Raw genomic sequence first — 27,615 nt, forward strand, 5'->3', positions numbered from 1 at the left:
TCAACAGTGAGTGGGCCTCATGCACCTGGATGGGACTCCTCTCCCTGGGCTTCACACCTTTGGACTCTGGGCTTCAACAAAGTCTATTTGGGACCAAAGAGGACACTGAGGTCCACAGCTGGATCCTGTTGGGCTGGAGTGACCTCTGTCCCTACAAAGCAGGGGCCCAGCCAATCTGACTGCAGGAGCTCCAGAAGGCTGGTGTTTCCAGGTTGGACTTCTTCCTCTTCCTTTTCCTCCTTGTCCAAGTGCCTCACGTTTTACAGCGAGTCCTCCAGACAGGCAGATGGAAGCCCTGACCCTTTCCGTGACAAAGCCTAGTAGCGGGGAGGGAAGTTGTTTGAGTGAAACGCTGAGCTAAGTAAATTTTAGGAGTATTTGAATCAGACCAAGTACAGCTGGTATGGGGGGGCGGGGAGATGAGGATGTCTGTTTGAGGCGTCCTGGTGTCTAGATGGAGGATGTGAGTGGGAGAAGAATCAGCAGAGGGACCAATGATGATTACACTGAGTGGCAGGGCAGGGGTGAGGCAGCGCGGGGTGGGGGGAGGATGCTAAGGCACTGAGCTCAGCTAGGAGCCGAATCCCAGGGCAAAATGAGATGTCTCCATCATCTTTATTTGAAGAGGATGGTAAGAAACACAGGCAATAGTGAAACCCCAGGATCTGAGATTTTAAATGAGAAAGAGACATAGAGACTAGAGTTTCTGAGGAGTTCCTGAAGGTTTCAGGGCCTGCTTAAGCTGTGGGTTCAAGGTCCAGAGCAGAGTCCATGGAAAAGGGGTAGGAGCCAGGATTCAGGGGCTCAGGGAGAGGTAAGGTGCTGACCACAAAGGAAAAAGGAAGTAGCATTTGTTCTCAACAGGGCTAAGGGGGCAGAGAGCAGGGCCTGGGATGGATGAGGGCGTCTGCACGGCTTCCTAGGGCTCAGGCTGTGTGAAGAGATAAAAAGAGCTGCAGATACGGAGAGGTGGGGACACGAGATCTAGAGACATCCTTGTGACAGTGCTAGCCAAGTGGGGGACTTCCAGGTCATGCCCCAGAAAGCTCTGAGGAGGAGCGGTTAGAAAGAAACGGGGAGGATGCCCCAGCTGTGGTGTCCTGGGCATAAATAATAATAGAGCCACCACTTGTGTGTGTGTCAGAAACATCAGGATGCGCTTTACAGGGGCCAGAGTGGCTCAGTTAAAACCTAAGTCAGATCACGTCGCGCCTCTGCTCAGCCTGTACAATGACCCGCAAGGTACCCCCTAATTCTGTTACTTAAGCATTTACTCTCTGCCTCACTTTATAGAATGGAGTCTCCACGAGGGCAGGGGTTGTAGACAAAGTAGACTTTTGATCATCACTTCATCCTGGCATGTAGAAGACGCTCACTGAGCATTTGTTGAATTTAGGCCTCATGGCCAACCTTCGACAGTGCTGTTATCACTCTCACTTTACAGGCAGGAAATGGGGTTTCCAAGAGAGTCTGTGGTTTGCTCAAGGTCACACAATTCCTGAGTGGCAGAGCCGGGGTGACTCAGTTCTGTTGGACTCCAGAGTCCAGTGTCCAGCCAACAAGTTCCCAGAAATGGGGAGGTAGCTGAGGAACAGGCCAGCCTGGGGGCCCCTGGGAGACCCAAGGGGGTGGGTCTCCTGGAGGGGAGGTAAAGGCAGCTGTCACCTGCACAGGATTGCCTTGAAGGGGCAGGTTCAGATTTGGGTGGTGGTCCTGTCCAACTGCCCCTTGGACCTCTGTCTTCTCTCCCTACCACTCACACTGGGCTTCTTTCAGTTCCCTTTTGTGACACGACTCCCCACCACACACACACACACACACACACACACACACACAAGCAGACATGCACCCTGGCTTCTCCCAGAATGAGGCCTCTCACCACACCCTCAATCTGACGGCCCAGCCAGGGGAAGTGGGGGCAGGGGCCATCTCACTGTTGGGAGTGAGGGGCCTGGACATACATTTCTGCTGAGGCTCCTGGGGCTGTGGAGGCCAAGTGTCTCTGTTCCCTATGTACCCTGACCCCCCCGGGGGGAACTGGGAGTCGCAAGGGGGTCGGGAGTAGCCTCACTTCTCCTTTGCTTGTGCTTCATGCAGACACATCCGAGGGAGGAACCATTCCATTTTGGAAGAGTCCTCTGCCCCTGCCTCTTCCTCCCTATGCCAGGTCTCAAGCCCAGAGCGGTTCTTGGCTCAGGTTTCCCCAGTTCCAGCAAAATAGGCCCCGAGCTGAGCGGAGCTCCTGCAGAGCCCCCAGAGCTGACCTCACGCCAATGCAGTTAGCTGGCTAACATCACCCCCTTACAGACAGGGACTGAGATCCATAGAATGTCACTCAGCGGGAAGGCAGCAGAGCAGAAAGGAAGCTGCATGGCAGCGCCCCTCCTTCCCCTCACAGCCCCTGCATGGCTCTCTACAAGGCTCCGAGTCTCCACGGTAGGGGACCTCACCTGAGCAAGGGGGACAGTGACGGGGAGAGCAGCGTGCCGAATCCTAGAGTTTCATGGTCCCTCAGGCCATATGTGGGACATTCGACAATAAAAGAAGGCTCTTCTTGGTTATGACCCCAGATATATTTTCTGGACCAACATAGAATAGTTTTCCATGAAGCATAATTGATCTCCAGTGAAAAAGGTTCCCATTTTTGGGAGGGGGGGGCACTTTCAATTAAATAGCAGTTGCATTTTTACAGAAAGAAATTGAAAACAATCTACCTAACCACATTTTCCCCATGCACACTTTAAATTTTAAAAAATAGTGAAATACTCAGCAGATACAAATAATAAAATGCTTATATATAATTATATTTCCATTTTATATTAGGGGCAGGGGGTGGGGAGAGAGGGCGAGAGATGCAGAAGAGAAGAAAAAAGACATTACATAACGAAATGACACAGATCAGGGGTAAAGACCAGCCCAGGTATTCCTAGAGGGACCGCGAGAGCTGGTCAAAGCTCCGATTCAGCAACTAATACTACTGGATTTGTTAAAATCACAGTCTCTAAACTTTAAAGGACAAATAGTACTATCTGAAACTTATGTATTTTAGCTGCTATCTAAAATTTAATCAACTAACTTGAAATTTTTGTTCATTTAAAAAAATTTTTTTAACAGGAGAAAATCAAAGTTTAATGTCATGTATACAGGGGAGAGACTCCGGAAAGGTGAGTAACTTCTAAAAATGTTTTTAGTAAGAAATACTATAGAAAACAATTAAAAGATAGGAGTGATCCCTGAGTAAGCTGATTCAGGTGAGAATCAGACACTAAAATCCTAAGTGAAACCAGCGAGGATGAGCTCTGGAGCTCGGGAACCCGACCCAGGAGGTGAAGTCAAGGTAGGCTTTCCAGAGGAGGTGATGCTGAAGCAGAAAATTTGAAGAGAAGTCGTTACCAAGCGAACAATGTTCCAGGAGAGGGAAAAGGACGTGCGAAGGTTGAGGCTGGAGAGCAAAGCCCATTTATGGAACCGAAAAACGTTCAGAATGAGAGATGGGTGGTCAAGTAGCTGTGAGTGAAGAGGCGGGACGGGAGACCACTGCGCTGACCCTCAGAGGCCTCAAAGGCGACCAGAGAGGGGAAGCTGGGGCAGGTGGACTCGGGAGGTGAGAATTAGAAAGGGACAGAGCGGCCTGAGGATCCTCGCCTGCAGGCACGTCGAGGAGGGGTATCCGGGTCCGGGTACCAGTGGCTGAGCGTTGGGGTGACCCTCGGAAGGGGCGCGGGCCGGCAGGGCGAGGGCTGCGGACTATCCATCGGTCCGCCCCGCCGCGCCCTCTTACGTGGCTTGCTTGATGGCCTGTGTTTGCACCGATCCTGCTCCCAGAGGGCCCGGGCTGGGGCAGCTCCCGGGCCCCGCCAAGCACTACGGGGAAGTGGGGGGCTGGGGTTGTCGAATGACTATTTTGCAGTTCCAGATTGCCGAAGGAACCCAGTCGTCGGTCCAGGCCATCACGAGGCCGGGGGTCTCCAGAGCCCCGGAGGCTCTGGGCTGCAGGGGTGCCCGACCTGGCACGACGCTCAACCGGGGCCCACGGTCGCCAGATCAATGCGGGGGCCCCAGGGTGGCCCCGCGGGGCAGGGCGGGGCGCCGTCCGCTCATCCAGGCTCTGCGGCCTCGGCCCGGGGGCGGGGGCGAGGGCGAGGGCGGGGGCGGGCGACGCGGAAGTGCCCGGCGTGCGGACCGGCTGGAGGCGCAACTTCGGGAGAGCGCAGCTCGGCCCCGCCGCCCGGCCCGTGCTCCTGGGCGCAGCCACGCGGGCGCACCGCAGACAGGTAGGTCGTGGCCGCCGCACGCTCCTCCCCGCGCCCGCTGGGCACCTGCCGACGCCGCGCTGGGGACTGGAGCGGGGCGCGCCCGCGGGAGGGGTCCGCGTCCGGCTCCGCCTGGCGCCCGAGCTCGGGTGGGCGCCTAGTGCGTGGCGCACCCGGGCGCTCTGGCGGCCTCCAGGTGCCTCCTACGTCCCGATCAACGCGGGGTGCCCCGCACCGCAGCCATCGGCCCGCAAGCGCCCCGGGAGGCCCGGGCGGCGGCGGCTGCACTGCTGCGTCTCTCCCTCCGTCTTGCCCTCGCCAAGGATGGGGAGGGCCCCGGAGTCTGGCTTGGGCCGCGGAAGGGGGAGCCCCAATTCTCCTTTTCTCTGGGCTCGCCATCCCTCTGCCTCGGGGACCCCTCACCCTTTCGGGTAAGAGGATGAAGTTTAAGGGGTTCATCCTCCCAGGATCTTAAAGCCAATAGCAGGAATTCGGGCAAAGAGTGTTTGGGAATATGGTGTCAGGTAGAGGCGCTGTCCTTTGACTCGTGGCCGAGAAAAGGAGGCGCTGACCCTCCTGTCAGTGGAGTACTATGGGGCGCAATACTTCTTGGACTAGTTTCTTTACGTCCTTCCCTCGAACTTAAAAACGAAACAATTAAGAGTCTAAAAATAGAGGGAAAATGAGACTAGTGTGACCATCATGCGGGGTAGGAGGCGGCCAACACCTGCGCCGTCCTCCCAGCGCGGTTTCCTCCGGGTCGCCTCCAGGAGCCGGAGCTGGTACCTGGGAGCGGGGGCGGGGGAACTTCCCTGGACTGGCCGCAACCCTGGGGCACAGCAGGGCGAGGAAGAGGGCGGGGCCGCCGCCAGCCTGAGGAGCGGTCCGAGAGGCAGACCCTAAGCCAGCGTCCCCCGGGTGACTCCGCGGGCTGGCCCGGGAGGCGCAGGCAATCCGCAGGGGCCGAACCTGCGGGGGCGGTGCCGCGGGCAGGGCCTGGACTGGGCTCCCGGCGCGCGCAGAGCAGGGATAGGTGAGCAGGACCAGTCAGGACGCGGGCGGAGCCGATGGAGGAAGCTAGAGGCCCTCGGGATGGGCAGCCAGGCCAGAGGCAGAGTCCCGCCCTCCCCCGATCTGTCGGGCCTTGGGCGCTGGGGCTCCCAGCAAGTCTGGGGAGGCACTGGGAAACCACCCTTTTTAACCTAAAGGCCCTACTTTGGGGTTTTCCCCCCTGCACTGGCGTTCCCCGCCCGTGCCCGTGGGAGGAAGCCGAGAGAGGCTCCTTCCTGCCGCATCTGCTGCCCCACAGCCTCAGCTTGTCTCAGGGTGTGGTCGACTCACCTGGAGGGGGCGGGATTTAGGGTCTCGCCTGGTGCAGGGAATCCCTTGCCTTCTCCCTGAGCTTGATGTGGGGTTTGCGGGGAGACGCTGTGAATCAAACAAACTCCGGAGATGCAGGCAAGGGGCTTGCTGCTCCGCCCGCCACTGGGACTGCAAAGTGTCCTTCCCTAGGGGTCTCTGGTGCGCAGTGTCCCAGGCTCCTCAGGTGACTGGCTCCTGGGACTTCAAGGCCTTGGTGTGAGTTGTGGGGCGTCCCACTGTGGCAGGGGCTCCTGGGCTGCCCCTCTAGAGGCTTCACTTATGGGGGCCTCCTCAGGTCTTCAGCAGCCCACACCAATTTGTTTTCCATGAAAGCCGGAGCAGGCAGTTTGGGCTTTCCCCACTTCCAGGGCTCTAATCCACAAGGCTAGGTCAACTGGCGCTGCAGAAATTTCACCCCTGAGAGGGCAGACCTGCTCAGCTGTGAAGTGTCAAGGCAGACCCCCTGGTCAGCCCTGCCCTCTGATGGAAAATCAAGCCTTCCTCCTAGCAGAGGGGAGCAGATGTAACAGGGACTTTCTGAGGACTGCCTATTGCATCTGGGGTCCCCTGGAATCAGGGCGACTGCTTCTATCTGGAGGGAAAATTGAGATGGGGTGCAAGGGCATTGAAATTCAGAACTCTTGGCATTAGGATGGTCTGAATCAGATCTAAGCCTGCCTCCGGGCAGGAGGAGGCCTCCTTGGAACCTGACCCTGAGCTTGGTCCTGGCGCACCTGGCTGCAGGCAAACCCTTGAGGCTGAAGACCCTTCTGTGCTGGACAGACTGTCCCTTGGTGCTGGCAGGGCTTGCTGTGGGAGCCTCTCTCCACAGCCCCTCCCTAGGCTGCCAGAAGCCGCTGCATCTTACTGACATGAGGCCAGAGTTGTCATTTCAAAACCTTTGTTTTGAACAGCATTGCTGGGCCAGGCCAGGCGACAGGACTTGCCCCGACTTCCTCCTTGCCCTGGGCAGCAGTAGACCCTTCCGGTCTCCCAACTGCACCACCCCATGACCCTCTGTGGGGGGTCATCGGGGAAGCTTGCCTTCCCCTCTGTGTTGACAGAGCTTTCCTCTGACCACCTTCACTTAGCCAGAAGTGCCTGCTGGTGGTGACCATCGCCCCTCTGTTCCAGGACCAAGGCCTTTCAGGGGGTTGAGGGGGCTACAACTGCAAATGTGGTGGGTGGGGCTACCCAATGCTGCCAACCACACTAAATGTAAAGTGACTGCCGGCAGGGTTGAGGGTTGGCAGATGGGCTATGGTGAGAGATTGAGAATACGGTCTGGGGGACCCAAATGTGAATTTTCTCCACTTCCCTTCCCTCCGCCAGTCACAGTGAGTCAGGTTTCCGAGTTGTCCGGTCTGGCCACTTTCATTTCCCCTGGGGCTGGGTGGAGGCTGGTGCGAAAGGGGAACTGAGCCAACAGTCTTCTGAGGCCGGGGGGCAGGGCTGGGAGCTCACCCACCCCCCCATCCTGGCCCAGAGCTGGGCACTACTCTGAGGAGAAGCCTGCAGATGGAGACTTCTTCGCAGCCACAACCCAAAAGAGTACTGGGCAGGGAATTTCATGGGAAACTGAGGCTCAGTGCTCTAAGGCCGGAGCAGGCCTGGAATGACAGAGGGGGATCAACCTCACACAGGCAGGCCAGGAAGCCCACCAGGGCTTAAGTACCCCCAGGCAGCAGCCTGGCCTGTGGTTGGGTGGCCTTATCTGTTAGAAAGTTCTTCTTCAACCTGGGTCTAGTCTGCCTCAGTGGAGGCTGTGCTGGTGTTGACTCAAACCCTAGTCCCTTTGTATGTGGTGGTACTTCAAATATTAAGGATAGGGCTATCCCCACCCCACTGTGTTCACTTCACTAACCTGGACACCCCATGTCCTTCAGCCATTCCTTCCTTGACAGGCCTGCCCCCTCAGGCCTGTGTCACAGCCCCGGCAGCCTTCCTCTTGGGTCTGGCCTCACCCCTCTTTGAGTGAGAGGAGGATCCTGGAGAGAGCAGGGCTGGTGAGGGGAGAAACACTGGAGGATGGAATGCTTCCAGCATCTGGGGTGTATCAGGGGGCTGTTTTTTTTTTTCTTTTTCAAAGATTGGCACCTGAGCTAACATCTGTTGCCAATCTTCTTTCCTTTTTTTTTTCTTCTTATTCTTCTCCCCATAACCCCCCAGTACATAGTTGTATATTCTAGTTGTGAGTGCCTCTAGTTGTGGCGTGTGGGACGCCACCTCAGCATGGCCTGATGAGTGGTGCCGTGTCAGTGTCCAGGATCCGAACGGGGGAAACTCTGGGCCACTGAAGCAGAGCACGCAATCTTAACCACTGGGCCACAGGGCCAGCCCCCAAGGGGCTGGTATTTCTTAAGTGCTACTTTGGTCCAGCGAATGGCAGGGTTCTGGACTAGGGAGAGTGTGCACATGGAAGAAGGAAAGAGTGGGAGACACTCCTGCCCTTGAGGAGGTTGCCCACCCACCTGGAAGGTAAACAGGATGGGGGGCCGGGCAGTGCAAGGCAGAGTAAGAGCCCCAAACCACTCATCTCAGAGAGGAGTTCAAGGCCACTGTGATGCTATGGAGAGTGGGGTGTGAGTGCTGACGTGCCCACCTTGTGCAAGGCAAATGTTGGCACCTGTCTCCACATCACCTTTGTTCCAGGCAGCATGGCCTCCAGGAAAGACCCCTTGCCCACCCATCACTATACCACCATCATTGCCACCATCCCCTCTCCTTCCTTGTGGAGGGGATGGAGGTACCAAGGAAGCGGGAGACAAGCATGGTCCAGGGGGCAGTGTGTGCCCTCTTGCACACACACATGCACACCCACCTACTCACGTGTGCTGAGAAACTAGAGCCCTGGGCTGGGGGCAGCCTGGTTTCTTATCCTGGCTCGGCTCTTTGTTCCTCACTTGCTGAGTGACAGATTCCCTTCTGAGTCTCAGGCGGAGGGATCAATGATGGCTCAGTCCTTTCTGCCTCTGACCCTAGGCTCACAGGTTAAGAGCAAGGACCGGGGAGAAACTGCCAGGGTAGGCAGGGGTTCCACGTGGCCAGCTGGCCCAGGACTAGAGAGGCAGAGACTGTGACCCAGGGAGGTGGTGCTTGCTCCCTGTGGGGAACCTTTAGACCTTGCCTCTGTCGTTCCCACAGCTCCATGCAGCTCCAGGCCTGGCAAACATTAGGTGCTTACTAAGTGCTGAATGAGTGCATGGTCAGTGGGAAGAACCAGAGTCTAGGAAATTGATGACTTTAGAAGGGCAAGATCTAAGTTTGGTGGCTGCCGTTCCTGGTGATGCAGGAGGTAGACTGAGTTGGCTGATGGGATTTCTCTCCAGATGTCCAGGTACAGGGAAGCTTCATCCCTGGAGGGAAACTGAGGAAGAAAGGAAGCTCTGAGGACTGGGTTCAGAAACCCTCCCTCCATTCACAACTTCTGCCTTGGTCTTAGGCTGGTTTCCTGGAAGGCAGTCTTCTCCTTCTCTGGAGAAGGGGAGAGAGGGAAGCAGCGTGGGGCAGGAAGAAGCAAGGATGTGGAATCATCTGGGGAGCTCTGGAGCAAGCATAGCATCAATTTGTTCCACTTCAAGCAAGGGGATTGGCCTTTTGTCCCTGTGTGTCAGTCCCTCACTGGCTGTGGGCTATCCCCCCCAGTGGAGGGGTGGGCCTAGCCTGGAGTGAGGCAGCTGAGGGCAATCCTCTGGTGGTGGGCAGCTCTGTGCTATGCAGCCTCACAGCAGCTGGGAATGGATGCCGTGTCTGGTAAAGGATGTCTGGGTGGGGTACGCACAGCATCCACTACAGCTGTAAACCCTTCCCTCCTTTCCCCTCAACACAAAGCACAGATGCTGTGATGCTGTGCCGTGAAAGCTGATGGATGGAAAAGAGAATTGGCCTTGAGCACTTGGATGGACTGGAGAGACTCCAGCCCTGAGTGCTGGGACGAAGGGAAAGCCCTAACGGCCCCCGGTTGGGCCCCCTGAGCGGCCCCCTACATCCACCTGCAGCAGGGAGTGTCTAACTGCAAATCTGCTGATGCTCCCCCTCTGGCTTTCTCATGCAGACCCCTTTGCCATGAACCAGCCTGCTCCCACTGCCGCCCCTCCACCCCGCCGCGTGCGGCTGAAGCCCTGGCTGGTGGCCCAGGTGAACAGCTGCCAGTACCCAGGGCTTCAGTGGGTCAACGGGGAGAGGAAACTCTTCTACATCCCCTGGCGCCATGCCACACGGCATGGACCCAGCCAGGATGGAGATAACACCATCTTCAAGGTAAGCCCTTCATGGATGTACTGCTTCGACCTTTGAGGCACCTCCTCCCTAGAAGAGGACCCCTCCCTATATCTCAAACTGGCCACTCTCCCAGCTGCCTTGCTGCAGGTGACCCCAGGCCAGGACTAAGGGGATGCAGGCATAACCACAGGGTATACCCTTTTTAACCTGGTGCTCAGAGCAAGGTGGGGACGGAGGGGCCCCGAGGAGACCTTCCTGTCACTCCCCTCCTCCTCCTTGTTCTTGCCTCATCCTCATTACACGTGAGTACACGTTCAGTGTGCACATTTGGTGTACACATACGCTAAGAGAAGACCACAGAATTCCCCCAGAATCTTAACCCTAGGAGGTAACTATGATGAATATTTTTGGCTTATGTTTTCTTTTTTCTGCATGTGTATGTATATGAAATGCAAACTTGGAATGAAACCAGATATAGTGTTTTATAACCTGCATTTCCACCCAACATCAGGACGAGCTCTCCTCTCCAACATGGACCATGTCACTTTTAGTGACCACTGAGTGTTCCATGGGAGGGGCTTAGCACAGTTCAGTCTCCCAGTCCCAGTGTTTGGACACTTTAGGTTGCTCTCAGTGTTTCAGTGTTGAAGCCCACATTGCCATGGACGCCCTCTAAACACTTACCCTTTGCACGTCTTAAATGATTTTCTTTGGGGTTATTTCCTAGAATTAAACATTGCTGGGTCAAAGAGAACCCTGATTTTTTAAAGCTTTGGATATGTATTTCTTAGTCTTTGCACTTGATATTTACCTCTTCAAGGTTCTTTTCAAATTCATTTCTTGTTTTTAAATAGGTAACACAGTCACACAATTCAAAATTTAGAAAGTGTAAAATGGTTTACAGCAAAACTCCAAAAACCTCCCAGCCCTGTCCCCAGGGGTCCCTGACCCCTTCCCTCCAGGCAATTGGTAATATCAGTTTCCTGTTTATCCTTCCTGAGAGGTTTTTATGCGTATTCAAGCAAGTATGTACCTATCCTTTTCTCCACTTTTCACAAAATGATAAACGTATGCATATTCTCCCGCACCTCATATTTCTTGAAGACTGTGATGTGTCAGTATATCAAAAGCTTCCTCCTTTTTTTCCTTGCTACCCAGTATTCCGTCCTAAGGATTGGCCATAATTTAACCTGCCCCCACTGATGGACATTTAGGTTATTTTGGGTCTTTTGCTTTTACAAACAGTGCTGAATAACCTTGTACCTGCAGAATCTTGTGTGGATGCTTCTAGGATATGTTCCTAGATGTTGAATTGCTGGGTTAAAGGGTAGAAACATTTGTAATCCTTGTATCAACCAAATTGCACCCCAAAATAATCATACCAACAGCAAAGGTGTACGGAGCCCATCCTAAGTGCAGACACAGTTCTGAGAGCCGTGGCCCTTCGGTCCTCACTACCCTCCAGTTTTGCCACCACCCTGTGAGGTGGGCACTGTGATGGGGAGACCAAAGCAAAGAAAGGCAAAGTGACATGCCCCTGGTACACAGCCGGTGGGTGGTAGTTCCCAGATTCAAACCCAGTCCCACTCCAGATCCCATGCTCTTTTCCACTATGTTTGGCTGTCCTCTTTACCCTCGCAGGAGCAGAGAATGCGATGCCTTTCAAAGCACCTAGACTTCCTTTAGTCTGTCAGAACCCCAGGGCTGGGAAGGACCGGTGTCGTGTCTCCTGTCTTGCCATGGCCACTCTGCTCCGTGTCACTGAAGGTCTCCCTGCACAGTAGCTACTCCCATCAGCCAGGAGGGGCTGGGGCTTTGGTGAGGGGAGAGGTTCTCTGTGGTCTCCTGTCTTCTTTTCCTGCCCCAGGCCTGGGCCAAGGAGACAGGGAAGTACACTGAGGGGGTGGACGAGGCCGATCCGGCCAAGTGGAAGGCCAACCTGCGCTGTGCCCTTAACAAGAGCCGGGACTTCCGCCTCATCTATGATGGGCCCCGGGACATGCCGCCTCAGCCCTACAAGATCTACGAGGTCTGCTCCAATGGCCCCGCTCCCGCAGGTATCATGCCTGGCCCTGCGTGGGCTGCCTAGGAGGCTATGCAGGAAGGCCCAGGGCTCCTCCAGTGTGTAGTGGTCGGGAACATGCTGCTAGATCCTAAGACCCAGGGCTCCCAGGAGTGGCCTGAGCTGGACCATTTGCGGGGCCAGGAATGGCTTGGCATGGACCAGGGCCCCGGCTCTGTCTTCCTCGGTTCCTCCTTGTTCTTGGCTCTTGGCTCCAGTGAATGTGGGCCTGGTGGCTCAGGGAGCTGAGTGCTGTGGGGTCGGGGAGGTCCCCAGTGATTCCTGGTGGCTGTGCAGCCCTTCACCTCACTCTGTGTCTGGGGAGGGGAGAAGCCACACAGGAGCTGCCACATGGAGCCCTGGTGGCCTTCCTCCTCCCCCACTGACTCCTCGTCTTTCTTTTCTCTCCCCCACTCTGCAGAGTCACAGCCCAGTGAGGATTATGCCCCCATTGGTACAGGAGAGGAGGAGGAGGAGGAAGAGGAAGAGGTGAGCTCCGGGGCTGATGTCCCAGCATCTGCCTGCACTGATGTGGGAGGCGTCTCTGCTGTCCTGCTCTGCTTCAGGGTTAAGCAGTCTCCTTCCTCTGGAGCCCTGCTGCTCTTCCTGCAGCTCTTCTCTGGGAATTCTGAGGATAGGAGCAAAGTCACCACCTTGAACCCCCCTGAGGCTTTCTGGCTACAAAATGTGCTCGCACACTGTCTGACTGCCCCTCACAGCAGTGGGGGCTCAGTCAATGTTGCTACCTGAGAAGGCAGATGTGGAAACAGGCACTGAGCGCTCACTGACCCGCCTGAGACCGCAGGGCTGGGACTGCAGGCAAGGTCTGGCCTCCCCTAAGCTGGAGACCGGGGAATTGCCTTGTGGTTCTCATGTGTTATTTCTTTAGTATCAGATCAATTTAATAACCTATTCTCCCTTCTCTCTCTCTGGCCTCTTCCCTCCTCCTTTGCCTGTGTCTTCCCTTCAGCTCCAGAGGATGTTACCAAGCCTGAGCCTCACAGGTGGGGCCGGGAGGGGATATGGTTGGGGGCCTAGTATAAGGAGAAGCTGCAGGTACCATAGGTGCCTGGGAGGGGGCTGAAGAGGGGCTGGGGGGAGGCCCAGAGCTGGGAGTAGGTGAGCCTGGGAGGCAGTTTCCTAGAAGTGCCATTAAAGCTCTGTCTACTCCCACCCTCTGTAGAACCTGTGCAGCCCCGCCCCCCCATGCCACCCTACTCTTTACCCAAAGAGGATGTCAAGTGGCCACCCACTCTCCAGCCACCTGTGGTGATTGGCCCGCTTGCTCCAGATCCCAGCCTCCTGGGCCCTGCCCCTGGCAATGCAGCTGGCTTTGGGGACCTTCTCCCGGAGGTCCTGCCGAGCCTGCAGCCTGGGGGGCCTCTGGTTGCCAGCCTACCCCCCACGGGCGAACAACTCCTGCCCGACCTGCTGATCAGCCCCCACATGCTGCCTTGTAAGTACCCACGGGCAGGCTGGGCAGGATAAAGCAGTGCTGGGGGGTTGGTTTGTAAGGAGGGTGGAGGATGGCGAAGAAGAGAAGAACAAGGATGCTCATACCAGTCCCTCCTTGGGTGGGGGATGTAAGTTGGAGAGCTGATGAGATGGCGTGGTTGATGGGCAGAGAGGGCAGAGAAAGTCAGTAGGCTGAAGAATGGGGAGGCGTGGGACTCACGGACTGGGCGTGCCTACCTCTCTGCCCTACAGTGACTGACCTGGAGATCAAGTTCCAGTACCGGGGGCGGCCACCCCGTGCCCTCACCATCAGCAACCCACATGGCTGCCGGCTCTTCTACAGCCAGCTAGAGGCCACTCAGGAGCAGGTGGAGCTCTTCGGTCCTGTGAGCCTGGAGCAAGTACGCTTCCCCAGCCCTGAGGACATCCCCAGCGACAAGCAGCGCTTCTACACAAACCAGCTGCTGGATGTCCTGGACCGCGGACTCATCCTCCAGCTACAAGGCCAGGATCTGTATGCCATCCGCCTGTGCCAGTGCAAGGTGTTCTGGAGTGGGCCCTGTGCCTCAGCCCACGGCTCACACCCCAACCCCATCCAGCGGGAGGTCAAGACCAAGCTTTTCAGCCTGGAGCATTTTCTCAACGGTGAGGGCCCCCCATCATGTTCCTCCTGGCCTCCTCTTGTCCGGGGACACCATTCTAGCCTCTGACTAAAGCTCTTGATCTCACTGCAGAGCTCATCCTGTTCCAGAAGGGCCAGACCAACACCCCACCACCATTCGAGATCTTCTTCTGCTTTGGGGAGGAGTGGCCTGACCGCAAACCCCGAGAGAAGAAGCTCATCACAGTACAGGTATACCACTATCTACGCCCACTCCCAACTCTGCTTTGGCTTGAATACTGGAAAATCCTAGGGTCAGGACCTTCCCCAGGGTGGAGGGTCAGAGCTCTCTGGGCAGTGTGAACTAGGCAGCCAGAGATAATCAGGGCCCAGGGCTGCTCACACATAAGTAGGCCCTGCACAAAGTAGAAATTGATGCCCCTTCTTTCTGGAGGATGCAGTCCACCACCTGCCTGCTGGTGGATGCTCTCGTGCACAACTGGATTTGACAGCCCTGCCAAGGTTCTCCCTGTCCTGTCTCCTCTTTGCCCCCCAGGTGGTGCCCGTAGCAGCTCGGTTGCTGCTAGAGATGTTCTCAGGGGAGCTTTCTTGGTCAGCTGATAGTATCCGGCTACAGATCTCAAACCCAGATCTCAAAGACCGCATGGTGGAACAGTTCAAGGAGCTTCATCACATCTGGCAGTCCCAGCAGCGGTTGCAGCCTGTGGCCCCGGCCCCTCCTGTGCCAGGCCTTGGTGCTGGCCAGGGGCCCTGGCCCATGCACCCAGTTGGCATGCAGTAATGAGGCTGCAGATAGTGACTGGCCCAGGCTTCCTGGGCGGCTGTGCGGAGTGATGTGGAGGTGCAGTGGCCCCACTGGGCACCTGACTGGCTGCAGGGTCCTATCTCTGGGTTTCCCAGAAGTAGATTTGGGCCAAGAAGGAGAGGGAAAAGGCCCAAGTTCCAGATTCTCCCTGCAGAAGCTGAGAGAAGCTGGTTTTGCTCTGAGGGCTCTGTCTCCCTGGATGAGCCTCTCCTCTACTAGCTTTGGACTGCTGGCTCTGGTCTGCTGGCTCTGGAGGAACTCAGGCATCAGCCCCAGCGAGCAGGGGAGGAACTCCCCCGACCCTAGGGGCCTAGTTGTCCAGAGGGAATTGCCCCAGAGTGGCCCACTCTTGTGGTTGCCCCCATTTCCTCTGGCAAAAAGAACTAAGTGCTGTGGGCCGGGTCCCCCTCGCAAGGCCTCTGCAGGGCACGGGCCTGATTTTGGGGTTCCTTAGTTTGAGCCTCGCTTCCTCATCTTTCTCCCTCCTGAGATAGATATGAGCACTTAGATATTACACCAGACACTTAAGACTGGCAGCTACCTCCCTTCTTGAGAGTCCAAGAATCTTGGGTAGAAAGTAGAATGTTACGTATTTTTGGATTAATAAATGTCAAAAACAGAGTCAGCTATTACTTGACTTTTCTCAGTACCAGTTGTCTCCATGCTGTTCTACCAGACCCTATTTCTGATGCCAGCTGGCCCTCCTTCCCCTAGCACCTGCCCTCCATCTCTGGGCCGTTGACAGAGGGAGGGCCTGCCTTCCAGGCTGATGAGTCAGTGAGGCCTTCATAAGCACCTGGCTGGCTTTGCTTTCCAGGAGGAAGCTGGCTGAAGCAAGGGTGTGTTTCAAATATGTGCCAAGTCTAAGATTCTGTTCAAATCAATTTTCCCATAAGAAATGGTGAAAAAGGAAGGGCTGGTATTTCAACTACACTTAGGACTGTTACACTCTATCTCATATGTATTCATATGCTATCAAATATATTAGGACAATGCATGCAAATTGGTAGCTCATTGGTTGAATCTGGCTCATAGATGTAATTTTCTGGCCTGAACAATTTTGTTGTTGTTGTTTATCTTTTTATTATGGAAGATTTTAAACATTTGTGAAAGTAGAATGGTATGAAATTCCCCATGCAGTAGCTCCAACAATTATCCATTCATAGTTAGTCTTTCTCATCTAAACTCCCTTCCACAGCCCACCCTGAGATTATTTTGAAGCAAATCCCAGACATAGCATTTCACGTGTAAATAGCATATATCTCTAAAGGACAAGGACACTCTAAAAAACAAAACTACAGTATCTTCCCACCTAATGGGAAGAAATTAATTTTTATCAAATATCTTGTTTAAAAATTTAAGACAGAGAAATTTTATTCCCTTGCAACTTAATTGTGGAAGAAACCAATCACTTTGTTCTGCATTTCATTTTTGCCTAGATGCTGCCAATTGCGTCTCTGTCACATTAACATAATTTGCCTCCTGTATTTCCTATAAGTTGGTACTTCCATCCAGACTCCGGATTCTAGAGGCCTGATTGGCTGCAAGTTTTTGTTTTGACTACCTCTTGGTGGGTATTTGAGCTGTTTCCATCTTCAGTTATACATAATGCTGCAGCAAATAGGCTTGTGCACACTTATGTCTTTTCATATTTTTGCCAGTGTATCTTGTGATGCAGCCCCAGAAATGGGATTTCTGGGACAAAGGATAAATATGTAATTTGGGAGCTGGCCCGGTAGTGCAGCGGTTAAGTGCACACGTTCCGCTATTGGCAGGCAGGGTTTGCCGGTTCTGATCCCGGGTGTGGACATGGCACCGCTTGGCAAGCCATGCTGTGGCAGCCATCCCACATATAAAGGAGAGGAAAATGGGCATGGATGTTAGCTCAGGGCCAGTCTTCCTCAGCAAAAAGAGGAGGATTGGCAGCAGATGTTAGCTCAAGGCTAATCTTCCTCAAAGAAAAAAAGTGTGTGTAATTTTGCTAGATATTGGCAAAATCCTGATAAATCTGAGTGTGCTTGTTTCCTCACAGTCTCACCAACAGACTATATCGTCAACTTTTTGCCAAGCTGACAGGTGAGAAACAGTATCTCAGTGCTACTTCTCGTTGAGCAAGGCTGAGCATTTTCATGTGGTCAAATGGCCTGTGCAGACATTTTAAGTAAACAAGTTTAGAATAGTTTTAGGTTTAGATTTACAGAACAGTTGCTAATAGAGTTTCTATATACCCCATACCCAGCTTCCCCAATTGTCAACACCTTACTTTGGTGCGTTTATCACAATAATGAAACAACATGAATATAGTATTACTAACTAAATTCCATTCTTTTTTTATTTTTTTAATTTTTTTTTAAAGATTTTATTTTTTCCTTTTTCTCCCCAAAGCCCCCCGGTACATAGTTGTGTACTCTTCGCTGTGGGTTCCTCCAATTGTGGCATGTGGGACGCTGCCCCAGCGTGGTCCGATGAGCAGTGCCATGTCCGCGCCCAGGACTCGAACCAACGAAACACTGGGCCGCCCGCTGCGGAGTGCGCGAACTTAACCACTCAGCCACGGGGCCAGCTCCCTAAATTCCATTCTTTATTAGTTTTCATCTAATATCTTTTTTGTTCCAGAATCCCATCCAAGTTATCACACTACATTTAGTCGTCATGTCTCCTTAGCCTCCATTGGTCTGATAGTTTCTCAGACTTTCCTTGTTCTTGATGACTCTGATGGTTTTGAGGGTACATTTTAGAATGTCTTATTTGGGGCTTACCTGATGTATTTCTCATGGCTTTCATAAGGAAGATCACAGAGATGAAGTGTCATTCTCATCACATGGTATCTAGGGTACATACTGTCACCATGATTTGCCACTATTGATGTTGACCTGGATCATCCGGGTAAGGCGGTGTTCGTCAGGTTTCCCCACTATAAAGTGACTCCTCTCTCCCCCATTTTCCATACTGTACATATGTACAGAAGTTTCAGAATTGTTAACTGTTTTGTCTTTAACCTGTCAGTCATTTACAAAGATTAGCACCTTTTCTCCCCACTGGCCTGTACAGTTCTATTTCCTCTTTAGATTGAAATTAGTAGTCAATGCTTTACGATTAAGAGATGTCACATATCTGATATCTAGCTTCTCTAAAAAAAATTGGCAAATATGAAAACATTGTCTCACATCCCCCAGGGGCAATAATCAGCTGAAACTTTAGATGGGAACGTCCTCCCAGTTCAGTACAGTCCTCTCGCAGCCTGCTTTACTCCTTCCACTGAAGGCATTTGAGTTTGCAACCCTTCATTAAGAGTGGAGCAGGGAGACTGAGAATAGATGAACTACACAAGCTTGGGAGGAACGTCTGCACTAGGCGATCACTTGTGGACTGACTTCTCCAATATTGCAGGTAGCTCAGTGGCTGCCAAAAATGTTTGAGCTTCTACTTACCTTTTTTTTTTGAGGAAGATTAGCCCTGAGCTAACTACTGCCAATCCTCCTCTTTTTGCTGAGGAAGACTGGCCCTGAGCTAACATCCATGCCCATCTTCCTCTACTTCATACATGGGACGCCTACCACAGCATGGCTTTTGCCAAACAGTGCCATGTCTGCACCCGGGATCCGAACCGGTGAACCCTGGGCCACCGAGAAGTGGAATGTGCGCACTTAACCACTGTGCCACCAGGTCGGCCCCTCTACTTATCTTTTGATCCTTTAAAAATAAAACAAAAATGAAGCTAGCCAAGTGGCATAGCAGTTAAGTTCGTGCACTCTGCTTTGGTGGCCTGGGGTTTACGGATTTGGATCCCGGGCACAGACCTACACACCACTCACCAAGCCATGCTATGGTGGCATCCCACATTAAAAATAGAGGAAGATTGACGTGGATGTTAGCTCAGGGACAATCTTCCCCACCAAAAATAAATAAATGAAAACTAAAACAAAGACAAAAACAGCACACCTGGCTGTCATTTCCTATAGATCTGTGATGTAGCAGCCAGTTGTGGATGAACATTACTCAAAAGAAGTGACAGACAGGGGGCCGGCCCAGTGGCGCAGTGGTTAAGTTCACACGTTCCACTTTGGTGGCCTGGGGTTCGCCGGTTTGGATCCCAGATGCAGACATGGCACCGCTTGGCATGCCATGCTGTGGTAGGCGTCCCACATATAAGGTAGAGGAAGATGGGCATGGATGTTAGCTCAGGGCCAGTCTTCCTCAGCCAAAAGAGGATTGTCAGCAGTTATCTCAGGGCTAATCTTCCTTCACCGCGCCCCCCCCCCCCCCAAAAAGTGACAGACATAACACATTCTAGAGATTGAAGGCAGGACAATGCATGTTGCAATTCACTGCGCCCTAGCTGCGCTAGAGATCCACTTAGTAGTGGCTTTTGACTGCTCTGGTGGCCTCTGCTGGTGTTTAAGTTGGAATCCACAGAACACTGATGCTTGTGACCCTGGGGATGAACACATCCCTCTAGCTCCCAGTAGTTCCTTCTCACTTTCTTCCTCCAAGCTCCTCCTCTTCACCAAGTTCATTGTTGTACCCACCTAAATATTCCCCTTTTAATTGAAGACTCCTTTCTCTTATTCAGATTTTCATCAACATAAATAACTTTTCAGTCTTCATAGAGTAGGAAAGGATATTGCTTCTTCCCATTTTTCATCAGAGGAATGTTCTTGGAAGGCAACCTTCTCATTTGCTGGTAATATATCTCAAAAAGTCGGGCACATCTTGTTGCATAATCTTAGATTTTTAACTTCTCTGGATTTTGACTTTGATTCTTGTAAAATGATTCTGTTAAACAAGGGTCACAGAAGGTGGACATGTACATTGCATCCATGAGGTATTGATGGCATTCAAAAGCACAAGTTCCTTTATGTCGTATTTATCCTATGTTCTCACTTACTATCTTTAGATAATAGGTATATAAAAATTACAAGTTGCTTTTCTTTAGTACAATCTTGCTGGGAATAGCCCCAGTGGGTGCTATGTGTTCCACATAATCATGACTAAAATTTCTTGGCTAAGCCAACCATGGAAATGAGAAAACAATTCTGTGGGGACATTATGACTTAGGTAAGTTCAGGTGCAAGACTCTCATCCTGCTTCCACTAGACAGTGTCATGCAGGAACACAGTATCTACATTAGGGTACCAGATCCCAAACAGTTCCTTTTTAAATTAAAATTTTGGTGGGTATCCCTGCTATGCCACCAAGTAATAAGACTAGTCTAGTAGTAAGAACTACTCTGAAGCAATCTGTAAGACACAGTAAGCAGTGAGGCCCTGACACCACTAATGAGGTAAGAGCTCTGGTTTTCAAAGCTATAGCTGTAGAGAGGCTGTTCTTGATATGAACTAGGATATGCATTCCACATGCTATTTTCAGGAGCTGGAAAGAGTTGTAGGAAGCCTTCCACCTGTCAATCTCAGACACAACTTTCTGTGAGAAAAGCCAGATTCCTTAAGCAGAGCCAAGTCAACTAGGTGTTGAAAGGACCTCAGGTTGGACTAGGCTTCAAAATTTTATTGTTTAACTAGAAAATGAGAGGGACAGCTGGGGTAATGTGCTGATCCCCAGAATTTGATAATCTCACTCCAAATGCTGTTTCACATCCAAGTTTTTTTCTCCCCTTCTAATAATGCCCCTTTATGGAGTAAAACTGAGTACCACTGATGTCATGCAGGAAGCTTTGTTTCACTGACTGCAAATACTAGATGCAGCTCTGTAGCCAAGGTTAATTAGCTCAAAGCCCAATTACTATAACATACTGTCTGACCCCATTTTTATAAAACTTAAGAAAATGCAAACTAATCTACAGCGACAGCAGATCTGCTGTTACTTGGGCATAGTGGAGGATGGGAAGAGGCACGAGGAATCTTTTGGGAGTAAAGGATATGTTCACTATCTTGCATGTGTTAATAGTTTCATGGGTGAATTCTATGTCAAAGCTACTCGTATTACCTTAAATATGTGCAGCTTATTGTATGTCAATTATATTTCAATATAGGCTTTTCTTTTTAAAAGACCAAATACTCAGTAGGTTAGGAAACAATCAATCTACTTGAGTGGCCACTGTGGAAAGAATATGCCACATTTGTTTAACACGCCCAAGTGACCAATTCTTTCCCATTGAGGCTACATGAAAGGCTAAAATGTAGCATGAAGAGTTTTAGGGTGAATTAGAAGAACAAGAAGTTTAAGGGTGAACTAGAAGAATGAGCCACTGCCCTGAAATATGAAGGGTCTGTGACATTAAGGGCAGGGGCCTGCCTTTTAAACTCCGTACCTAGACGTCTATTAGATAACAACTAAGACAGCTAACATGGGTGGTCTAGCTGTACTATTTCAGAGCTGTGAGGCAGTGAAAGGAAGTAAAAACAAACACTGATTACATTTTTAAAATTTATTGGTTTTTTTCTTTTCTTTTTTTGTTGCTGTGGATTTGTTCTTGAGATGGCTACAACACCAGACAGAACAGTGCCCTCATACCTAACGCCTGGGCAGGGTTGCAACTCCTTTAAAACAGTAAGATCTGCTTTGGTCTTCCCTCTCCCGCCTCACCCCCCATGGAGTCAAATAATTTCCACATTTCTTAGTAAAATACAGTTAGCCCTGTAAACACTTTCTTCTATATTCCCACTGCCTTTTTTTCTCTCTCATGTCTGTGGGTGAAAAATTAATTAAAAAAGAAAAAAAAATCTTAAAAAAACCTAAAACTTAGAATATACATTTATATCCCACTCACCCCAATTTTGGCTCTTCTCTCCAAGGCTGATGACAAGCCAACATGGATTGGAAGTAGATTTAGAGACAGACTAGGGTCAGGGGTGGGATATACATGAATTTTGGCCCTGGCAGGTCCTATTATCACTGATGTGATCATGATAAAAAACAGAGCAGGCTCCTTGCTTACTCCTCCTTGTCTGAACAACTCTAAAGGTGGGAAGAAATAGTTGAGTGGGAGAAATTTCTAATCACTTTCATTAAAAGAGGAGGGAGAAAGGGAAGGGAGGTGGGAGAGAAAAACAGAGGACAAAACAACAGAAAACCTTGAGAGATGATCTCGACCCTTTCCTTTAGCTATTTAACTCATGTGAATTCCCATTTTCCCTAAGTAAATGTTTTTCATTTCACAGAAAGTTTCTTTTACTTTTGTGTGCACATGCATGTTAGCATGTGTGTGTAGGTACATGTATGTATGCGTGTGTGTCGTTTGCTACCAGGCGAACGTTTCAGTTCTGGTTTCAGTTTAGTTTTCCTTTTTTATTTCCTTAAAATTATTTTTCCTTTTCAAAACAAGTTCACCAGGAAACCAGCTCCCCTCCCACCACGCCAGATAGGCCACAGCCATCTTTTTTTTAAACCGCGCTGATTTTCCCTCACACCCCAAACAGGAACTCCTCAGGATGGCCTCGGAAGGCTGGAGTCTCTCCCTGTCTGGCGGGACGCCCTGGTGGCGGTGAAGGCCCCTCTGCCACAATGGAGTTTTCTGATTGTGGGACACAGTCTGGTTTTTGTTTTCTTCCTGTCTTCTAATTTAAAAAGACATTCCTGACAAAAAGAGAAAAGATAGTCAATAAGTGTGGTCCAGGAGATAGTGAGCATTTTATGAAGTCAACCTCAAGACAGAAGTTTCTATACTTGCACAGGTAGCTCATTCTGGCCTCTGCCACAAGAACTCAGTACAAAAAGGAAGAAGTTGGGTTTTTTATTTGTGATTTCAAGGGAGCTACTGCGTTAATGAAATAATGTCTGCAGTTCTTTTCCAATTCTGAGTGTGCTGTGGGAACCAGGGACGAAACATCAATGGAGAGCCAACAGGCAGAGGCCACCCACTCCAAACCAACCCGAAAATTTTCACCTCAGTCTGGTTCAGTATTAGAGTTGGAGGTAAGACTTTATTTTGAAGGAAGGCTTTGCCTGCTAACAAAAGTTTAAAAACCACTGATTTAGACTCTATGGAAAGGGTTACTACATGAAAGCATTAAGAAGAAGGGTTAAAAGTGAGGACTGGCACTAGAATGTCTATACTTGAATTGTGGCTCTATCAATTACTGACTGTAACATCTAGCAAATTGTTTAACATCTTGGAATCTCAATTTCCTCATTTGTAAAATAATATTATTTATACTATTAGTATAATTATAATAGTAACTAGTGATAATATAATTAACTCAGAATAATAATAGTAACTGACCCAGAGAACTGCATGAGGATTATCTTAGTTAATACATATAAAGCACTTAGAACAGTACCTGACACACAGTAAGGGCTCCACAAATGTTAGCTGTGAACACCCAGAGTTGTCCACAAGCCTGTGTGTGTCAATGTGTATTACAGATACTGCAAAACCTAAGGATCCCAAATATTATCACTACTCACTAAAGAACTAAAGTTTAGAAATAATTTCTGGTGTGGAGAGGCCCTGCTGAACAGCACCTTCACCTACTAATGCGTTTAATCACAGAAACATCAGTGAGAACGCTGCACATTCATTGAGAACTGCCTCCTGGGAGAATAAATTCTGCTTACGACGTCAAAAGATGGGCTTAGAGGAGAACTGTCTTTCTTCTTTCAGTCAAAAAACTGGCACCCACATCCCAATCCTTTCTTGCCCCAACAAAGCTTCTGCTTCAGCATCAGGAGACAGGAAGCACATGGAGAAAACTGATAATCAGGAGCTAGACAAAGATGCTAGCTCCTTTTTCTGTTATCTCCTGCCTCAGTCAAAACCTGGCATTTCAGTGTTCAAATTGTAAAAGTGCTAAGAATAAGCATCTTTGTTCATTAAATCTGAAAGGTTGGTTTTAGGAGAATGGTGCTATGTATCATGGTCAACTTTAGGTCAGCCTCATTTTCATCATACTAATAGCCAGGTTAAAAAAGACTTGTTTGTTACCATACACACTTACCATCCTAGAAGCGTCTGTAAAGGGAAATGGGGAGGAATTATTTTTTTGAGATAGTCTGCAATAGCAACTTTCTTATGGGGGTAAAAATGGCATCCAAAGGAAGCTGATGATTTTCTGGCTACCTTGGCCCAAGAAAATCGGGGCCTTGCATTTCCGAGCTATTCAACAGCATTAAACTATTAAGTCCTTCCCTGACTCTAGCTGTAGTACTAGTTTCATGATGGACATTAAAACCTATACCCAGCCCCAGGTACTCACAACAGCCAGGGGAAAAGCTGGGAACTACGTAACACTCACCTGGGTGACAGGCACAGTGCAGGAGTGTGAGCTATCGAAACAACCTGGTGAAGTCTCGCAAGGCCCAGCAAACTTGTTTACATTCCTCAGCACTAGAAAAGACAAGACAGGTTGGACCCTGACTGATAAGAAAGATGCATAATACACTGAGAAGCAGCTGCAACATAGAGGCACACCCAGAACCGTCCCAGCTCTGCTGGGAGCTCTCTCCATCATCTCTTGACTCTGCTCTGATCTTTCTATAACTCAAGGGTAAATATTAACTATTTACATGAGAATAATTATAAGTTGTGTGGTCCTTAAAGAGTGGGCTCTGGAGAAAAACTACCTAGGTTTGAATCTTGGCTTGTCTGTGTCTTTGGGCAAGTTAACAATCTGCCTCAATGTCCTAATCTATTAACCTACCTCATAAAGTTTTGAGGATTAAATCAGTTCATATACGTAAAGTACTTCAGATAACAGAGCAGTAAACAAAACAATATTCAACAAATGTAGGCTGCTACAACAATAACAACACTTGGTTGAAGTCCTTGACATAACTACAAGAAAGCCAGAACCCCCAAGTAAAAAAGCAAGCACATTCACCAAAGGCTGACAGTTTTAACTCTACAAGCTAAGCTAACTAGGTGCCCTGGTTTCCTCATTCTCTTCCAAAGGCAAATTCTGTTTACAAAGCCCAGTTCAGCAACTAAGTCTGTATCAGTTATCGATTTTCTAGGTGAACAGGCCTGCTCAAGGTTTCCTCCTGTGGAAGGAGGGAGAGGAGAGAGGAAAGGGTTAAGGCATGTAGAAAGGGAGGAGGAGGAAGCAGGACTTGGTCCTCAGGCAAGCACTGAGATGCCTAGGTCGTATGAATAACCCAATATTCATCTGATCCTATTTTTTCAAAAGGTCTCCTTTGTCCAAAACTGCCACCAAGAAACTAGTTGATGCCAGCTTCATTCTTTTGTGTCAGTCTTCATAACTGTTTTTGGTAACTGAACACGAGGCTAAGCCAAAAACAGTGGAAAAGGAACTACTTCCTAATATGCTCACTCTTCCATGGTCTTCTCTTTGCCTCAGAAAAACTCAAGGACCACAGCCTACAGCTTAGGATTCAATGTTAGAAGAAAGCGCTCTCTCCTTGTAACAGTTAAACACAAGAGGAGGAAACTGCTAATAGTGATCCAACAGAAAAGAAGGTGAAATGAGAGCTATTTCCTTAAGTGCCCACATCTGGATTTCCCCACCTATAGGTCTGAAACATCATTAAGAACTTTGATTTAGACTCCAGGACTTGATTCAACAGGATATTCTAGCAACTTCCTTCTAGTCTCTCTCCATCCTTAAAATATAATAAAAATGAGGAAAGTTGTCTGGTTTTATTGGAATTCTGCCATTTGCTCTTTGTGAATTCAAAATACTTTAATGAAAGCACTACATTTCTCAGTCTATTTCCAAATCAATACTGACTGATAAGGAGGCAGCCCGGGTGATTGAGCCCCTATCACTCATGTTCCCAATGTCACGAAGGAGGAAGACACTAATCCAAGAGAAGCCTCTGTGTGGTATGTTATAAGCAAGACAATAAGAAACAGTTAAACTTAGGATAGTGCTGAAGACTCAAAAGTCTTTTGCTATCCTAATGCCTTACATGTTTTATTTATTTATTTTGAGGAAGATAGCCCTGAGCTAACATCTGCTGCCAATCCTCCTCTTTTTGCTGAGAAAGACTGGCCCTTAGCTAACATCCATGCCCATCTTCCTCTACTTTATAGGTGGAACGCCTACCACAGCATGGCTTTTGCCAAGCGGTGCCATGTCTGACCCGGGATTCAAACTGGTGAATCTCGGGCCACCGAGAAGCGGAACGTGCGAACTTAACCGCTGCGCCACCGGGCTGGCCCCCTCCTTACATGTTTTAAATTCTACCCTTCTACCAGAGATCTTGGTTTAATCTGGAAGAGAAATGATAACTCCACCCTTAGCCTCTTTTGAGACCCATGAGAAAACGTACTGAAACCAAAATGCAAGTACAGGAGAACTGTGGTGTGACGGTGAAACGAGGCACGGGCCACAGTGTCTCCAGTCAGCTCAGCTTCTGCTCCCAATCTTGTCAGCAAGTGCTTTGCTGTCAAGAGCTTCAGCCAAATGTTTAATGTAAGTGTCCACAGTGATTAAGCCCAAAGAAATGGATTTTAAAAAAACCTCCTTAAAAGCTATAACTATTTTCTGTTTTCTGTCTCAGTCGCTCTGGCATTTAATATTTCCTGGTTTTTCATGTTATTTATTTATTTATTTTAAACTGCCACTATTTTGCTAGGTTCTATTTTCTGGCTTCAGTCTCACAATCCCAATCCTTTCACCACACTTCTGAAAACTTTTATGGTCACTATCCCTCAAGACCTGTAATCCTAGGAGTGTGCTGAGAAATATGACCATTTTCATCTGGATGTTCTGGTAGATAATGGAGAGTAACCAAGCTCCAACTAATGACTTGAGCAAGAAGACACCCCCATAATAGCCTCTAATTCTGGTGTCAATGCCTCCTATATTGTTCAATATCTTCTGACCTTGAGATCCTTATGCAAGTGATAAGGGTCACAAAATAAAGACCAGGATAGAGAAATGGGAAACGAGGGTAGAATTTCTTCTAATCCTAATTAGTAGTGTTTAGAAAGCAAGAATGGTATTTTAGAATGAAAAATCCCAGGTTTCTTCAAGCTGACCAACTAAAATACTAGGGAATTAATTAATTACCAGTACCATTTGAAAAACAGGCTTGGACTTGCTGAAGTGAAACAGAACCAGTTCAACCTCCCTGTTATGATGGCAAACAAAGCAGCATGTTGAGGCAGGAGTTATAGGACCTTAAAACCAAAAGGGAGACTGAGTCATGCACGGAACAGAAAGTTCACGGGCAACATGCATACTAAAGAAAGAGAATTACTAAGAGGAGGTGAGCAATCTCAAGCCCTTTCTCTAGCACCTCAACATTACCTCTTACTTCTGTTCACGTCCCTCCATTATGTCACAGCCTGCTATACAGGAGGAGCTGCAGAACTTGTCTAGCAATGAGAGATCAAGTAGGTCAGGGTGGTAGCGTACTATATTTTCCCATATCACAGGGAAAGATCACAGATATTTCTGTTCACAGCACTACATTATTTGGATTCCTTTTCCTTGACCCAAGATTTTCCTTAAATTAGGGAAAGTCCATGACTTTTAGTTCAGATTTACTCTATTCTACCTGTCATATATCAGCCTGGATGAGGGAATATGGGCTTGTTGGAGACTTATTCCAGAATGTGTGGGTGGTTGCCTTAGAGCTGGCAGGAGACACGCTCCAGCTAGTTTTGCAAGTACATAATGACATTCTGACAGGTTCTTTTCCAACGAGAAAGTTAACATTCACTGATCACCTACTACGTGCCAGATCTTTAGATTTCCACATGGTATCTCATAATAACCCTGAGATAGGTATTATTAACCCTATTTTACAGATGAATAAGCTGAAGTTCAAAGTAACAGTCAGTGAGAGGCAAGATTCAAACCAACATCCTTGACTCTAAGCCCAGTCCTTTGAGGGTTCTCCCTAGCTGCCCATTTTCTCTAAGGAAATTACAGCCAATATGATCCTGCGCTACTACTGACCAACCACT

The 27,615-nt window shown here is 49.8% G+C and overlaps 2 protein-coding genes across 19 annotated transcripts in view; one reads left to right on the forward strand and one right to left on the reverse strand.

The window, feature by feature from the left end:
• Window positions 1-4,126: 4,126 nt before the first annotated feature.
• Window positions 4,127-26,173, forward strand: IRF5 (interferon regulatory factor 5). 3 transcript variants are annotated; one of them, XM_070617687.1, is made up of 9 exons: window positions 4,127-4,274; window positions 9,670-9,875; window positions 11,704-11,893; window positions 12,320-12,387; window positions 12,869-12,902; window positions 13,082-13,354; window positions 13,606-13,998; window positions 14,088-14,206; window positions 25,732-26,173. In XM_070617687.1, the coding sequence occupies exons 2-9, from the start codon at window positions 9,681-9,683 to the stop codon at window positions 25,798-25,800; spliced, it is 1,341 nt and encodes a 446-aa protein (XP_070473788.1). In that variant the 5' UTR covers window positions 4,127-4,274; window positions 9,670-9,680; the 3' UTR covers window positions 25,801-26,173. The 3 variants fall into 3 exon arrangements, with proteins under 3 accessions (XP_070473788.1, XP_070473787.1, XP_008510071.2); XM_070617686.1 differs by lacking the exon at window positions 25,732-26,173 and adding an exon at window positions 14,511-15,401; XM_008511849.2 differs by lacking the exons at window positions 4,127-4,274; window positions 25,732-26,173 and adding exons at window positions 5,068-5,286; window positions 14,511-15,401.
• Window positions 21,154-27,615, reverse strand: part of TNPO3 (transportin 3) — an 87,425-nt gene continuing 80,963 nt past the window's right edge. For all 16 annotated transcript variants that reach the window (XM_008511989.2, XM_008512148.2, XM_070617678.1 and 13 more), the window contains 2 exons: window positions 23,975-24,066; window positions 21,154-22,316 (listed from right to left, as the gene is read on the reverse strand). In XM_008511989.2, the coding sequence (XP_008510211.1) occupies window positions 24,006-24,066 (61 nt within the window). In that variant the 3' untranslated portion in view covers window positions 21,154-22,316; window positions 23,975-24,005. The remainder of the gene's footprint in view (window positions 22,317-23,974; window positions 24,067-27,615) is intronic.

The sequence above is a fragment of the Equus przewalskii genome, chromosome 4 (genome assembly GCF_037783145.1).
Source record: "Equus przewalskii isolate Varuska chromosome 4, EquPr2, whole genome shotgun sequence".
Lineage (NCBI taxonomy): Eukaryota > Metazoa > Chordata > Mammalia > Perissodactyla > Equidae > Equus > Equus przewalskii.

What these genes read in the sequence shown, in the direction of transcription:
- IRF5 (XM_070617686.1), top strand. Translation starts at nt 9,681, where the DNA reads ATGAACCAGCCTGCTCCCACTGCCGCCCCTCCACCCCGCCGCGTGCGG. An exon ending in AGGAGGAGGAAGAGGAAGAG is followed by an intron (nt 12,388 to 12,868) that starts GTGAGCTCCGGG and finishes TCTTCCCTTCAG; the next exon opens with CTCCAGAGGATGTTACCAAG. An exon ending in CAGCCCCCACATGCTGCCTT is followed by an intron (nt 13,355 to 13,605) that starts GTAAGTACCCAC and finishes TCTGCCCTACAG; the next exon opens with TGACTGACCTGGAGATCAAG.